This window comes from Mobula birostris, chromosome 4, assembly GCF_030028105.1.
Source record: "Mobula birostris isolate sMobBir1 chromosome 4, sMobBir1.hap1, whole genome shotgun sequence".
Taxonomy (NCBI): Eukaryota; Metazoa; Chordata; class Chondrichthyes; order Myliobatiformes; family Myliobatidae; genus Mobula; species Mobula birostris.
Window position 1 is genome coordinate 70904340 of NC_092373.1, and position 15680 is coordinate 70920019.

General features: G+C 40.6%; 1 protein-coding gene across 5 annotated transcripts in view; it reads left to right on the plus strand.

The window, feature by feature from the left end:
- per2 (period circadian clock 2) overlaps positions 1-15680 on the plus strand; it is a 77860-nt gene that overhangs the window by 14702 nt on the left and 47478 nt on the right. For 3 of the 5 annotated variants that reach the window (XM_072255507.1, XM_072255510.1, XM_072255509.1), the window contains exons 6-9: positions 369-567; positions 7727-7778; positions 10747-10818; positions 12072-12214. In XM_072255507.1, coding sequence (XP_072111608.1) covers positions 369-567; positions 7727-7778; positions 10747-10818; positions 12072-12214 — 466 coding nt within the window. The remainder of the gene's footprint in view (positions 1-368; positions 568-7726; positions 7779-10746; positions 10819-12071; positions 12215-15680) is intronic. The other 2 variants (XM_072255511.1, XM_072255512.1) reach the window with 1 other exon arrangement.

Genomic DNA, 15680 nt, shown 5'->3' on the forward strand with positions numbered 1-15680 from the left:
GGGGCGAGATGGCCTGTTTCCGTGCTGTAATTAATTGTTACATAGTGCTGATAAATCTGGAGCAGTCAAGAACCTTTTGATTCAAATTTTGTATTAGTAGCCAGTGGAAATACACATGGGAGATGTATGTGGACAAGGTGTTGAAATCACATTAGTGTTGAAGTGCAGAACAGTGTTACTTCTGAGGAAAATTGTTCCACTAATTGTAAAAGTACATTGGGTCCAACAGTACAGCTTATACACTACTTCAGTTTGTTTATAAATCAGCCTAGTTTCTATATAATAAATTTACCTAGCTGTGTATGTATTTGAGTATTGAACATAGTTTTGATTTTTTTTTCATTTGCTGCATTGGGCGTGTTTTTCAGGATATCTTTGCTGTAACTGTTTCCTTAATCACGGGCCAGATTGTATACATCTCTGACCAAGCTGCCTCTATTTTGAATTGTAACAAAGAAGTCTTCAAAAGCATGAAATTCACAGAACTGCTTGCTCCACAAGATGTTGGAGTTTTCTACAGCTCCACAAAGCCATCTCAGCTTCCTATGTGGAACATGTGCACAGCTGGTGAGTGTGCATCATATTAATAGATCCTTAAACAGCTTTTCAGATACTGTTATGTAATGGTGCCATTGATGTCTGCTTTCTTCCAGTAGTTGTTTTGCTCATAGAGCTCAGTACAGTTATCTGGTTACCTAATCTAATTTTGCTATCAACTTTCCAAATAATCTAGGAAGCTGAGTAAAATATATGTCATTCATGTCCTTTTGTGTGGACAACTCAAACTCTGAATTATGTCTTTGTGTTGATTCCGCTGAGGTAATTTTTATATACAGTATGCACCTCTGCACAGTTCCTTTCTAATTCATAAAAATAATTGAATAAAACTGAAAATTAATTATCCATCTTTACAATTCTATCCTGGCTGGCTACGGACAACCTTTTCTTTCTCTCTCATTCAGTTTTCTCATCCCCACAGCCCTTGCAGCAAAAATTAAAACATCAGGAACTGCTGTGACCTATTGCCTGATTACAAAAAGACACTAATGAATTTATAGAATAGGCATGTAATTGGTAAATTGTTTTTATATTTATTTTGAAATTGTGCATATTGAGAGGAAGGTTAGGAAGGGCATCTCCTAGTGGGAATAATATAAATTCATTGGGGAATTCTGATTTACTACCTTTACTTGAGAATTCAGACATTCTGAATAATAATTTTAACTTATTTATTGAACATTTTTTATACAGAGGATGCAGTTCAAAGTGCATTATAATGGGATAAAGTGCAAACATGAGAATAAAAGACAAAAATATATTAGTTAAAAGCAAGGGTAAATAAATAGGTTTTGAACTGGTGTTTAAAAGTGCCAACTAAGGTTTCATCTCTTATAGTTTAGGTATTGAATTTTACAGTTTTAGGACCATAGTTCAAGGAAGTTGACCTCCCAATTATCTTTTGAGGGGAGATTGTTTAAATTTAAGAGACTGGTAAAAGAAAACCTGAGAGCTCAAGCATGATTATAAAACAAACATGATTCTGTGATGTACTCCAGTTCCAGATCATTAAGACCTTTAAAAACAAGTAAGAAAACTTTAAAATCAATTCTAAAAGATAAAGGAAGCCATTGCTAAGTAGATCGGACAGGATTGATATGTTCCCTTATCCTGGTTTTAGTTAAAAGTCTAGCCGTGGCATTCTGAATGAGTTGAAGATTATCAGTAGATTGCTTTGGAAGGCCAGTAAAAAGTGAATTGCAGTTATCTAGTCTACTGAATGTAAAGATGTGAGTTCATTTTTCAGCATCATTACATTACTGAAATGGATGTACCTTTGCAGTATTTCTTAAATGTAGAAATGCTGCTCTGGTCACGTTAGAATTCAAATCTGAGTCAAAGGTAACATCCAGTCTTGCTACTTCTGGTTTTACAAGGGAAACCTATTTCCCAAGTTTATCAAGAAGTTTATCTCTTTTGCCTTTGCAACTAACCAGAAGTATTTCAGTTTTATCTTCATTCAAGATTAGGAAATTATTCCTCATCCATTTGTTTATTGCACCCATACCAGGTCAGAGAAGATAGGGTGTTATCATCACCAAGCTCAACTGAGATATACAATTGTGTATCAGCTACATAACTGTCGAAATCAAGTTTACACTCTTTAATGATGTTTCTCAAGGGAGGCATATATAAGGAGAAGAGTAGGGGACAAAGACAGCTTCCCTGAGAGGTACCAAAAGTTACATCATATCCGTTAGAAAACTGGTCTCCAAGATAGACAAAAGATTTCCCTCTAAAATATATGAATGAAACCAATAAAGGGGACTACTAGAGAGGCCAAACCAATTCTCCTGGTGATCTAGGAGTACGTTGTGGTCCGTTGTGTCAAAGGCAGCTCTTAGATCTGGAAGAATTAGAATGAGACTCTGCTGGCTGAGCTTAAGTTCACTGACAATTTTGTTAACGGGCGTCTCTGCTGATTGAAACTTTTCTAGAATATTCTCATTTGAAAAGTTGTTGAGTTGGTTGAAAATGGCTTTCTCAAGAAAGTAGGCCTGTAGTTAGCTAGTACCTCACTATAAAGATTTGGCTTTTTAAGTAGGGGTTTGGCACAATTTTGAAAGCATCTGGAAAAAACTTGAGTTTTAAGGGATGTGTTAATTATTTCCCAACATAATTGAAAACACTATTAAAACAGTCCTTAAAAATTGTGGTAGTAATAGGTTTGAGACAACAAGTAGACAGTTTACTCTTTGTTACAATCTTAGAGAGTTCCGAATTGGAAATGCAGTGGATTCCAGCTAATTGGGCCAACAGTTAATCAAGCAGCTGCTTATTTGGGAAAACCTTAAAGAATGAAAATTAATCAAGAAATATGCCAGAATTCTGTTTGTTTATTTAGGACAAAATACTGCTTATTTAGGACTGGAGACTGTTGCCAAACTGCTTCTAACTGGAGTCAGTATGTCCATTAGGCACTACACCATGCTTAGAACAAACAACATTTGTATAGCATCTGTTGTGTGCGCTTGTGTTCAAACTCAGTGATTTTTGTCACCGACAGTTGCCGAGAAATAAACAGTAAGACCATTCAGAACAGTTTTGCTCACTGTGGTTTCAAGTATTCAGGCTTGGAGTTACCAGAAACAGCCAGGAGTGAAAATGAAACAACTTCACTACTTCGAGTTCGGAACTACGAACAATTTGAAGGAATAAACCGTCATCTTGAATATTGCAATGAAAATAAAGATTTGGAGGATGCAATCATTGATAGCTTTATATAAAGGCAGTCCATTATCTGCACTGATTTGGTTCATTTATATTCAAAAAAAGAACATGATCGTGTACAGTGGATGAATTCCTCCTTCAATAGCTATTATGAAGAAATAGTTTTATAGTGCTGTAGTAGTATTGATAGAGTTCTAATTTGTTGTATATTTCATTTAAATATATAATTTGTTACTTAGGTGGTAGTATGTCTTTTTATACCTTTTTAACTCTACCTTCAGCTAATTGAGGCAGCTGCTTAATTAGGCCAAAATTGACTGGGCCCATTGTGTCCCAATTAACCGGAATCCACTGTACTTGTAAGTTTTGATGTTGTTGCTGTCATTTTACAATGTTGGCTACAGAGGTTGCCAGAACCTGCAGCAATACTCTTCCTAATGGAAGTAACTTTGTTGAAAGCAATGTTGTGAATTCCTCTTATTTTGTAGCAGATGCTTGGCTGAGGACAATATACATTTGGGCAGGGTTCAACAGTTGGTTTCTGGTTGAGAACAATATTGATTCACTGATAATCTCTGTAATAATCTTGCGGGGAAAAGGGCTCTTCTTGCACAGCGTATATCAACGTTAAAGGAGGCTAGTTTTTTCCTTGAAAATATTACGGTGGACCGCTCACCCAGTTTTCCTCCATTTTCTGTCAGGTGCTCTGCATGATCTCGTGAGTCTGTGGACAAAATTATTTAACAATGGTGACTTTTTACTCAGTGATTTCTTTCTAGGTCTTAAGTGGGGCCACTGTGTTTAATATATTTGTCAAGTTATTGTTCAGAGAATCAGACATTTATTTTTTATTGACAAACAGTGTGGAATAGGAGACGGAGGAATTGCGATAAGGTCCTCCAACCTGATGGCATGAACATTGACTTCTCTAACTTCCGCTAATGCCCCACCTCCCTCTCATACCCCATCCGTTATTTATTTTTATACACACATTCTTTCTCTCACTCTCCTTTTTCTCCCTCTGTCCCTCTGACTATACCCCTTGCCCATCCTCTGGGTTCCCCCCCCCCACCTTTGTCTTTCTCCCTGGGCCTCCTGTCCCATGATCCTCTCATATCCCCTTTGCCAATCACCTGTCCAGCTCTTGGCTCCATCCCTCCCCCTCCTGTCTTCTCCTATCATTTTGGATCTCCCCCTCCCCCTCCCACTTTCAGATCTCTTACTAACTCTTCCTTCAGTTTGTCCTGATGAAGGGTCTCTTCCTAGAGATACTGCCTGGCCTGCTGCGTTCACCAGCAACTTTGATGTGTGTTGCTGGAATAGGCCCTCTGGCCCTTTGAGCCATGACACCCAGTAACCCCTGTCTTAACCGTAGTCAAATCACAGGACGGTTTTACATGACCAATTAACCTGCCAACCGGTACATCTTTGGACTGTGGCAGGAAACCGGAGCACCTGGAAGAAACTCATGCAGTTACAGGGAGAACGTGCAAACTCATTACAGGCAGTGATGGGAAGTGAACTGGGTCGCTAGAGCCGTAAGATGTTGTTGTACATACCATTATACTACTGTGCTGCCCATTTACTGAGCAGATAAACTAGCCAGTTCAGAGAATTTTAAGTTGTGTTGTGGCAACAAGAAACAGTACTTTAACTGAAATTTATTTTGTAGTCTTGGGCATCAAAGGGCAGAAGGGCATCAGAAAGTACACATAAATGATCAGAGATAGTGGTATCAGACAGAGAGAGACATTAACAATATTTAACCCATTTGTCATTACTAAATCAAATGTATTTCCAATTCAGTGGACGGGCTTAGTGACACCTTGGGTAAGATCTAGGCCGGCTAGTAAGCTCATGAATTCATCTGAATATTGAAATCACTAGCAATGACAGTCCTGTCATAGTCCAATATAATGGTGGATAACGATTTTGAGAATTTTGAGAGGAAGCGGGTATGTGCGTATTGCATTGGATTTAGGAGGACGATAAATGCTAATGCAGAGGACAGGATCCATACCACAGATTTTAAACATATGTACTTCAAAAATTGAAAATGTGTTGACAGACAGTAGATTGCACCTAAAATGCTTTTTGAATATTTTCTTACATTTAATGAGATATGGCAGGCAGGTGATAACCATATCAAAAACCAAGATACTAAGCAAAGCTTCAACTGGCACAGCAATCTAAAGAAGAATGCAATCCTCCTGGGATGATTGTCAATGTTTAAAAACCTTACACTGGAAGTAGCGAGATTGTGAAATAGACTGCTCCATCACACAGCTGAGGAGAACAACAAATGTGTATTTAAGAGAATACAAGCTAAATGTATTGGGGGGAAACCATTTTACTTACAAGGGTGAGATGAACAGGAAGCAAGAGAAAATTGTATGGAACGTGGCTTTGTTGGGCAGGAAGTGAATCTATGTATTTCCTTTACTCTTCCAGCCTATATTGTAATTTCTAAAAGACTATTTATCGAGTTTTGTATTTAGAAAAAGATTGCTTCAACAGCATTAGATTGTCTGCTCTATATAGCCATGTCATGGGGAGAGAAAGGCTTCTTCTAATCTATTGTCTTGCTTGATCAGTTTGAACCCTTGTCTCAAGTGCAGTGCTGACGCAGGCATGTAGGCTGCTTTTGTCTACTTTAGCAGCGACTATGTCCTAAATTTTCATGGCTTAGATTTCTAAATCCTAGAATAATCCCTCAGGCAGTGCGGTAGAGCCACTTCCTCACTGCATCAGCAACCCAGGATCAATCCTGACCTCCAGTATTGTGTTCGTGCCATTTGCATGTTCTTCCTCTGATCACATGGGTTTCCTCTGGGTGCTCTGGTTTCCTCTGCCATCGGCAAAACATGCTGATGATAGTTTAATTGGATATAGTCCGCTGCCCTTGATGGCAAGATACGAGAATGCAAGAAGTAGATGGGAGCATGGGGAGAATTAAATAGGATTAGCATAATGGTTGCTTAATAGTCAAGAGAGAGTCTGCATACTAAAAGGTCTGTTTAGTGCTGAATGACAATAATCCTAATCATTTTTTTCTGTATTATTAATCTTGGCATGAATGATGTATACCCAAAATAGTGTACTTTTTATTCCAAAAATAGATACCACATTAACCTAAATTTCAAACACATAGATTAGCATCATATAATTAAATCAGGCTAGCATGATTCATTAACACGTTTAGTAATGTGTATGCTTCAGGCCTGGATAAGTCTGTCTCTTTATTTGATGCTGCAATATGTCTGTTTGGGCAGTGACCATAACTGAACACTATGGGGGATAGCTGAGATGAGCTGTCTATTTAGTATAAATGATAAATAAGCCAGGGTTTCCTCAGTCTCAGAGAAGAAATACTCCTTGGCCTCATCTGTAGTTTTCAGGATTGGGGCATTTAGACTGATAGTATGCTGCTTCTGCGGTAAAGTGAGACGGAGGGCATGAGCTGATCATTTGTCCCACATGGACAATAACTTTGATGCTAAAATAACTCTGTTTTGATGGTGAAAGCCACTCCAAGAAGACTGTATTTCTCTTCTAGTTTGTCCTTCCAGAAGGCATTGTTCTTATTTGGAACTGGTCATTGACTGTGCCACTCTGAATAAGGTGCAATATGAGAATTAAGCACCAGACAGTGAGACTGTTATAGCTGTCCAGAAGGATCCTTAAGTCCCAAGTCTTAAACTTCATACTGAGAGTGGAAAAGGCCTGGATGCTATTCTTTTTGTTGTTAATTTTACACATCGTGCTCAGGCTTGAAAGCACGGTCTTGCCCCAATTGTAGTCGGCTCTTGGTGTTGTGGAGATCCTGAGACATGTCATTAATACATTAATATTCATGGTCTGAGGCATGAGACACACACACACACACACACACACACACACACACACCATTTTAATATTTCTAAACTTTGTTGTAGAACGTCTTCAAAATAAGTAATTGTTCCAAGATGTTATCTTTTAAAAAGTCAGTGAGATAGTAAATAGATTTGAAAAGATGATAAGGCAACAGAGATCTACAAGGGGAATTCTTGGGTTAAGACCTTAGCACTCACTGGCATGGTATCTCGCTTCCCTCCTGATTCAGCTAGAGAATGGTGGTGTTTTCCTTCTTATTTGGAGATAATGAGCCATGTGTTATTTCTAAACTTGGCAGACTTGGTTCAATCACAAAATACACAGCAAAGATTATCACACTGGTTCGAAAAAATTGTCACCCAACTATGACAGTGTCAGATTTGAACTTACATTCATGTGCTTCTTTTAAGTCTTCACAGAAGACTGCAGCAATTAATGTAGAGTTCAGAGTTCAAAGTAAATTTATTATCAAAGTGCCTGTATTTCACCATATACTCCCCTCAGATTCATTTCATAGGTTGTGAATCAATTCAGTTTCATTGTAACTGCATAATAGTGAGATTTTTGTTTTCTTTCTGTCAGTTCAGTTGCAGTTCCCTAACATATTGCTGTTGCTTTCTTTCAGGTTCATTGCCTTCAGACTGTATGCGGGAGAAGTCTTTCTTCTGCCGGATTAGGTGAGTGTAAGACAGACTGGAGATGAATGAATTAAAAAATAGAAGACTTGTGTGTGAAGGAAGGTAGAATGGCAGTAAGTTCTGCACTCGAGAGCATTGATGTGATTAGTGTGGTAATCTGTGAGAAACCTTTTGGGGGGAGAAAAAGTTGAATCGGGGATGCCCAAAAATTTATGAAAATTACTGTAGCTCTGCACACTTTGGAAAGACTCAACGAGTGCCAAATTGTGCAAGATTTTTTTAAATAGGTAAAAATAGTGACACAGAAAATCAATCACATAATTCTGATGTTCCGGCACTGTACCATTGGAAATCATTTAGTCACAGAGTGAAATACAAGAACAAAATAACTGGGTTGTTTCCAGTTCTTGGAATGATTCACTTTCAATCCTTTGTGATTTCCATGCCAGTGATGGAAGGCTGATGTAATTCCCAATGCACTGGTCCCTTAGAGCACTTTTAAGAGAAGCTGCACCACATTATCCAGGACAGGCCAGTCCTGGGACACCTGTAGCTTCACAGAGGTATGTAGAGTTGGCATCCCTGTTGAATCAGTTCCCTCCTTGCCTTTCATCATATAGCTCTAGCTATGTCTGAACTGCGCAGTCTCCAACCTCCACCACCACAGCTATCCTTTGCCCAAGCCACAACTCTGTAATGCTCCCTTTCCTTCAGTCCTCCCTACCCTCGGATCCCACCTTGCTCTAAATCCTTGTCAGTCCTTCAGAGCACTTTATCCTGGAGCTCGACAACAGAAGCATCAGTCTTCTACCTTCCATACCTAATGTGTATCGGATGCTCAGTGTGATTCACAGACCTGGTCATTCTCCTCCATCACTGCACTAACCTTCCTGTTCTTAAACTTTGAACCCTGCCTCCATTTCCACTTCCAGGCTGTTTACCAAAGTACGTTGTACTTAACGTTCTTGGGTGCAACTAGCATTTGTGCAGGAGACAATTCCCTGAACCGTTTTGGTGTGCACTGCATCCATTTGTATGCATTAGAATTTCTAGCATGTATAGCTTGTTTCTAACCAGTCTCTGTTTAAATAATGAGAAAAGACTATTCAATGAGACTGTAACTCTGTATAGCTTCAGGTGATTAGGATGCCCTGTTATTAATTATAGAACGGGAGTCTTGTATTAGACTGCAAACTTGGTGGTAATCAAAGTGTGAGGATTTTAGAAGTTATTAGTAATTATTTTGAAGCAGTGTAGATGATATGATTATAAATTGAATCATATTTGTAGCTTTTATATATGGTACTGGCATTAGTAATTGTTCTTTATGCATTCCTGTCCAGTAGAACATGTGGCAATGAAAGATATTTGAATAATATAGTACATTTGTGTAAATAAGTGAAAATACCAGTTCTATAAGATCATGGCAATTGATTTTAATCTGGAAAAATCCGAGGTGATGCAGTTTCTGAGGTCAATTGCAAGAGCAAAGTATTCAGTAAATGGTAGGACATTGATGTTCAGAAGGATGTTAGGTGTGTAAGTCTAGAGCTTCCTGAAAGTGGCAGTACAAGTGGATAGGGTGGTATTGAATATGTTTAGCATACTTGTCTTTATCAACAAAGACTTGAAAATAAATTTGGCAGGTTATGTTGCAGCTGTACAAAACTTCAGTTTGGCTGCATTTGGAGCATTTTGTGCTGTTCTGCTCACCACGCTGTAGGGAAGAATTAGAGGTCTTGGAGAGGGTGCAGAAAAGTTCACCAGGATGTTGGCTGGATTGAAAGGTACTAGCTTTAAGAAGGAATGGGTAAAGGTGGATTTGCTTTATTTCTGGTGTGTCAAAGGCTGAGAGGCGATAATAGAAGTATATAAAATTCACGAGAGGCATAGATCGGGTAGATAGAGTTTTTCTGAATGGAATTGTCAAATAGTAGAAGGCATAGGAAAAGGGAAACTTTTTAAAGGAGATTTTCATAACAGCTTCTTTTATACAGAGTGGCCGATGCTTGGGACATGCAATTGGGGAAGTGGTAGAAGCAGATACAGTAGTAACATTTAAGAGGCATTTACACAGACGCAAGAACAGGCAGGAAATAGAGGGATACAGACCATATGCAGGCAGAGTTAGTTTACAGTAGCATTATGATTGCTACTGACATTGTGAGTCTGTGGATTTGTTTCCTTCCTGTACAATACTGGAAAATATCCACAAAATATAAAACATTATCAGTGAAAATAGGTTAACAGTATGCAAGAAGTAGGAAGGACTTGATACATGTTACATAACAAGCCTGAAGTTAAAGGTTAACTAAATGCTAATTACAGTTCTGAACTGCTTACGTGTGTACACACCTTAATTAGTAATACTGTTGTGCAATTCTGAAATTGCTTATGTAAAACTAAAGCACATATCCTGAATAGCTGGCGCTGAAATTAAAGGGTGGTCAGCCCTAAAAATATTTATGAATTTTGAGTGCTCTTGGATACAGAAAACAGAGCAGGAAATTTGTGAATAACTGACTACAAAGGACTGACAACCAGATAATCTCTGCCTTAGTGACATTGGTTGAAGTAGAATTATTGGGCAGAATATAAGAGATACGATCCCTGGAAGTTAATGATATGTAGTGGTTCAGTGTCATAGCTGCAAGCTGGCAAATACTTGGCTTTTTGTCCTGTTTTTCAGTGATCTGGTTCTTGACCCAGAATATATCCACTGTTTATGGATGATTGATATCTGGATCAGGGGAGCCCTGACATAATGCCTTAAATTTTCAATTCGCAATTTACTAGTTGTAATGTCTGCATCCATGCAAATTTTATTGCTACAGTCTGTTAAAGATAATAGGCTAAAAGTTGTGCTTTGCTTCTAATGATCCACTGTGTGGTCATCAAAATGCACAACATTGAGTGTTTCAAGGAACGCACCGTGTGTTATTAGTATCAGAAGTTAAAGGTCATGGGTACTACTGAGCTGGCATTTTTTTACTATCATATGCTGCAGAACGTCTGAGAGGGAGAGACAGGGGTGCATTGGGAGCGAGCAGCCAGTTGGCAAAGAGAGTCTGATCAGAGAGTGAGTATGAATTACATCAGGGGTCAGTCATCAGAGAGCTAGGCTCAAGATTGGATGATCAGTAACCGATGGAGGTGGGAAGTGTCGGTGACTGTCAGATTGTCAAGCAGACACTGAGTTGGGGCCCGAACAGGTCCTCAATCGATGATGTTAGTGGGTTGAATGGGGGAGATTAGATCGTACTGATGTTTGTGGTCCTGAAGAACAGTGTGAAATTTGCAAATTACCTTGCTAGAGTCCCAGTCAGGTGCAAACATAATGGTCATCATTAGGTGCTGATTGACTTGAAGAGGAATGAGGAATCCGGAGGTCCATGAGACAGTCCTCATTGGGGGATCATTGATGGATAGAGTCTGCAACTTTCAAATTCCTCATTGTTATAACTTCAGAAAATCTGTCCAGGTCCAGCATGTAGTGCCATTACGAAGAAAGCACAGCAGCACCTCTACTTTTATAGAAGTTTGTGAAGGTTCTGCATGCATTCTAAAGCTCTGACAAACTTCTATAGATGTGAAGTGGAGAGTACATTGACTGGTTGCATCATGGCCTTATATGGAAATACCAATGCTCTTGAATGGAAAAGCCAACAAAAAGTAATGGATACAGCCCAGAACATTATGGGTAAAGCCCTACCCACCGCTGAGCACATCTATTCAGAGCATTATTGCAGAAAAGCAACATCCATAATCAAGGACCCCCACCATCCAGGCCACGCTCTCCTTTTGCTCCTGCCATCAGGAAGCAGGTACAGGAGCCTCAGGACTCACACCACCAGGTTCAGGAACAGTTACTACCCCTCAAGCATCATGTTCTTGAACCTGACAGGATAACATCACTCACCCCATCACTGAACTGTTCCCACACCCTATGGACTCCTTTCAATGACTCTTCATCTCATGTTCTCAATATTTATCACTTATTTATTGCCCTCAAGCAAATAAATCTTAGAATTATATATAGTGATATATATGTACTTTACTTTAAACTTTGACCTTTTGAATGTGGGTTGATTTGCTTCATATTCCCCATAAAAGGAACATTACATTGTAGGTTGTTGCTTCTTGTTCATCCAATGCAAAACTTACAACACAGCAGAAAGAGCCTGTAGATAACCAGAGTGCAGTATAACAGTGTTTGCTACCATATGTCATGTTGTCTAAATGCAGTTTCAATTGTACAGAGCTGAAATAAGTTACTTGTTTTGATGTGTTTTGGTACTGGCTCTGGACTTACTGTTGCTGTCTGTTTCACAGTGGGAACCAACAGCGAGATCATAGCACTCATTACTATCCTTTTCGTGTAACGCCTTATCTCACAAGGGTACGAGCATCTGAAGATGACGACGACCAACTGTGCTGTCTGTTACTTGCTGAAAGGGTGCACTCAGGATATGAAGGTGAGAATCTTAACAGATAGGCATAATTATCAGGCAAAGAAAACGCTCATTGCATTCTCTTCCTCACCTCCCAATATCATCTTTGAGGTGGGGTTACTTGCTATTATATCTTGTAACATGTTTGGTTTCAATCAGTTAGTTCTCACTGGTTGTCTGGAAAACGAGAAGACAGGTCAGGTCATTATTATAAAACTTAGTTTTTGTATTAAGGCAACCTAGACAGCCTCCTGCTGGCCAACTGTCTGCAAACAACTTGTCAGAGTGCAATACTCACTGGAGGCAGTTTTGCATGTGGCAACAGTTCCAAGTCTTTGATCTTACTGATCACCACCAATTCCAAGTTTGCCACAATGCAGAAGCAAAAAGCTGGCACAAAATGAACATTGAAAATCAGTTTTAAAAATCAGAATGTGTCATCTTGTTTGTTTTCATACTCCTACACACCTGTGGGATTAGTGTGGCTAGTGGAAAGCTGCTGATTTCCATAAGACCATTCGGCCCATCGAGACTGCTCCAACATTCGATCATGGCTGCTTTATTAGCCATTCTCCCCGCTCCATGTCATTAATGATGTGGTGCCAGATGAAAGTGCCAGAAACGTGTTCGGCACAGATTATCTCCTACATGGGGTGTGAAAATGAAATGAAAGAAAACTGAAATCAAAACAATGCTGGAAGTGTAATAAACGCACTTGAGAAGCACAGCATGCTGTAACTCTGAAGAAACACAGAATGCTAGAAATAATGAGAAGGCCAAGTAAGGTATACAGAGAAAGCAAGTCTGTCAGTGGAGAACAATGCATATCATTTTGGGCTTCAGAAAGTTCTGGGCCAAGGAATACTGACTGTAGTCTTGACTGGCAACTGTCTGGACTGTCCAGATATTTTGACCTACAGTGTCAGCACCCTAAACTTTAACCACGGTGTAGAGATAGCATCTTCTGGAGAAGTGACTGTTTTGCTCATGCCCTGTAAATCATCAGAGCTTTTACAATAGGACAGGCCCCATCCATATTTGGGTCCTTTGTGTTGCCAGAGTTGCTCTCTCCCCCAACTACCATGCCACAAAGGATAGATTCTAGACCCTGCGCAATACACTCGATCCGTATTAACCACAGATTCTCTGTTTGTCAATATGTGTCCTCGTGAGGTAAAGCACCCACTCCTTAGTATTTTTGGAGGGAAATTGCTAAATATAGGCATAAATTGAGGCAGTCTGCTTTTGTTCAAACATAATGACCAATACTATCGCTCTACTGAGAGAAGTATTTGTTTGCGCGGTCACACCATAATTTCGTTAGTTAATATATCACTCTCTGGGTATTTAAATGTTTTATATATTTACTACTTTGTCTTAATTTTAAAACATTAGAAGACATTTATTTATTGTGTTGTCTTGGGTACATGGGAAAGAGCCTTCATGGTATCCACAATATCATTATCCACAGAATATTCATGCCCTCTGTTCCTGGGGAGAATAAAGATTTAGTGTGCTGATTGTGGCCTCTTCTTTGCTCCATGACCATAAGACATAGGAGCAGAATTAGGCCATTCAGCCCATCAAGTCTGCTGTGTCATTCCATCATGGCTGATCCCAGACCCTCCTCAACCCCATACACCTGCCTTCTCACCATATCCTTTGATGCCCTGACTGATCAGGAAATGATCAACTTCTCCCTTAAATATACCCACGGACTTGGCTTCCACTGCAGTCTGTGGCGGAGCATTCCACAGATTCACTACTCTCTGGCCAAAAAAATTCCTCCTTACCTCTGTTCTAAAAGGTCAACCGTCAATTTTGAGGCTGTGCCCTCTAGTTCTGGATACCCCTGCCATAGGAAACATCCTCTCCACATCCATCCTACCTAGTCCTTTCAACATTCAATAGATTTCAATGGGACCCCCCCCCACCCCCTGCATTCTTCTAAATTCCAGTGAGTACAGACCCAAAGCTGCAAAATGCTCCTCATTCCCAGAATTGTCCTTGTGAACCTCCTCTGGACTCTCCAATGACAACACATCCTTCTGAGTTATAGTCATAGTCATACTTTATTGATCCCGGGGGAAATTGGTTTTCTTTACAGTTGCACCATAAATAATTAAATAGTAATAAAACCATAAATAGTTAAATAGTAATATGTAAATTATGCTAGAAAATAAGTCCAGGACCAACCTATTGGCTCAGGGTGTCTGATCCTCCAAGGGAGGAGTTGTAAAGTTTGATGGCCACAGGCAGGAATGACTTCCTATGACACTCTGTGTTGCATCTCGGTGGAATGAGTCTCTGGTTGAATGTACTCCTGTGCCCAACCAGTATATTATGTAGTGGATGGGAGGCATTGTCCAAGATGGCATGCAACTTGGACCGCATCCTCTTTTCAGACACCACCGTCAGAGAGTCCAGTTCCATCCCCACAACATCACTGGCCTTAAGAATGAGTTTGTTGATTCTGTTGGTGTCTGCTACCCTCAGCCTGCTGCCCCAGCACACAACAGCAAACATGATCGCAGTTATGGGGCCCAAAACTGTTAACAATATTGGAAGTGCAGACTGACTAATAAAGCCTCAGCATTATCTCCTTGCTTTTATATTCTATTCCCCTTGAAATAAATGCCACCATTGCATTTGCCTACTGACTCAACCTGTAAATTAACCTCTGGGAGTCTGTCATGGTCCGGATCGGGGTCCCTTTAAATTTAGCTTGTTTATGTTACGATCCGGACCATTGATTCCCTGTTTTCCCGTGTCCCTGGACTTTGGTGATTAGAGGCAATTAACACTCAGCTGAACCGGTAGTTTATAGTCTCCAGCTTTCAGCCATTCGGTGCGGGAGCGTCTGCGAAGTCATCTAAGGTATGGCGTGCCGATGTCATCTGGCTGGAGCAAGCCTAGTCTCTGCCGAAGCGAGTGCCGGTAATTCGCCCTTCCTCACCGGAGCAACCCTGTCCAGTTACCTCGCCAAAGCGAGCCTGCAAGGTTTCCTCACCGAAGTGGGTCCATCAGTTAACCCGCCGGAGGGAATCAAGAACCGCTGTCTACTGTTCCCGGGCCGAGTTGAGAGCTCGCCACTACCCGGAGGCTCCAAGTCAAGTCCTGGCTCCGGCGGCATTCAAGTACCGAGTCGAGTCCTGGCCCTGGCGGCATTCAAGCTCCAAGTCAAGTCCTGGCTCCGGCGGCATTCAAGTACCGAGTCGAGTCCTGGCCCTGGCGGCATTCAAGCTCCAAGTCAAGTCCTGGCTTCGGCGGCATTCAAGTACCGAGTCGAGTCCTGGCCCTGGCGGCATTCAAGCTCCAAGTCAAGTCCTGGCTCCGGCGGCATTCAAGTACCGAGTCGAGTCCTGGCCCTGGCGGCATTCAAGCTCCAAGTCAAGTCCTGGCTCCGGCGGCATTCAAGTACCGAGTCGAGTCCTGTCCCTGGCGGCATTCAAGCTCCAAGTCAAGTCCTGGCCCTGGCGGCTTCCCAGTT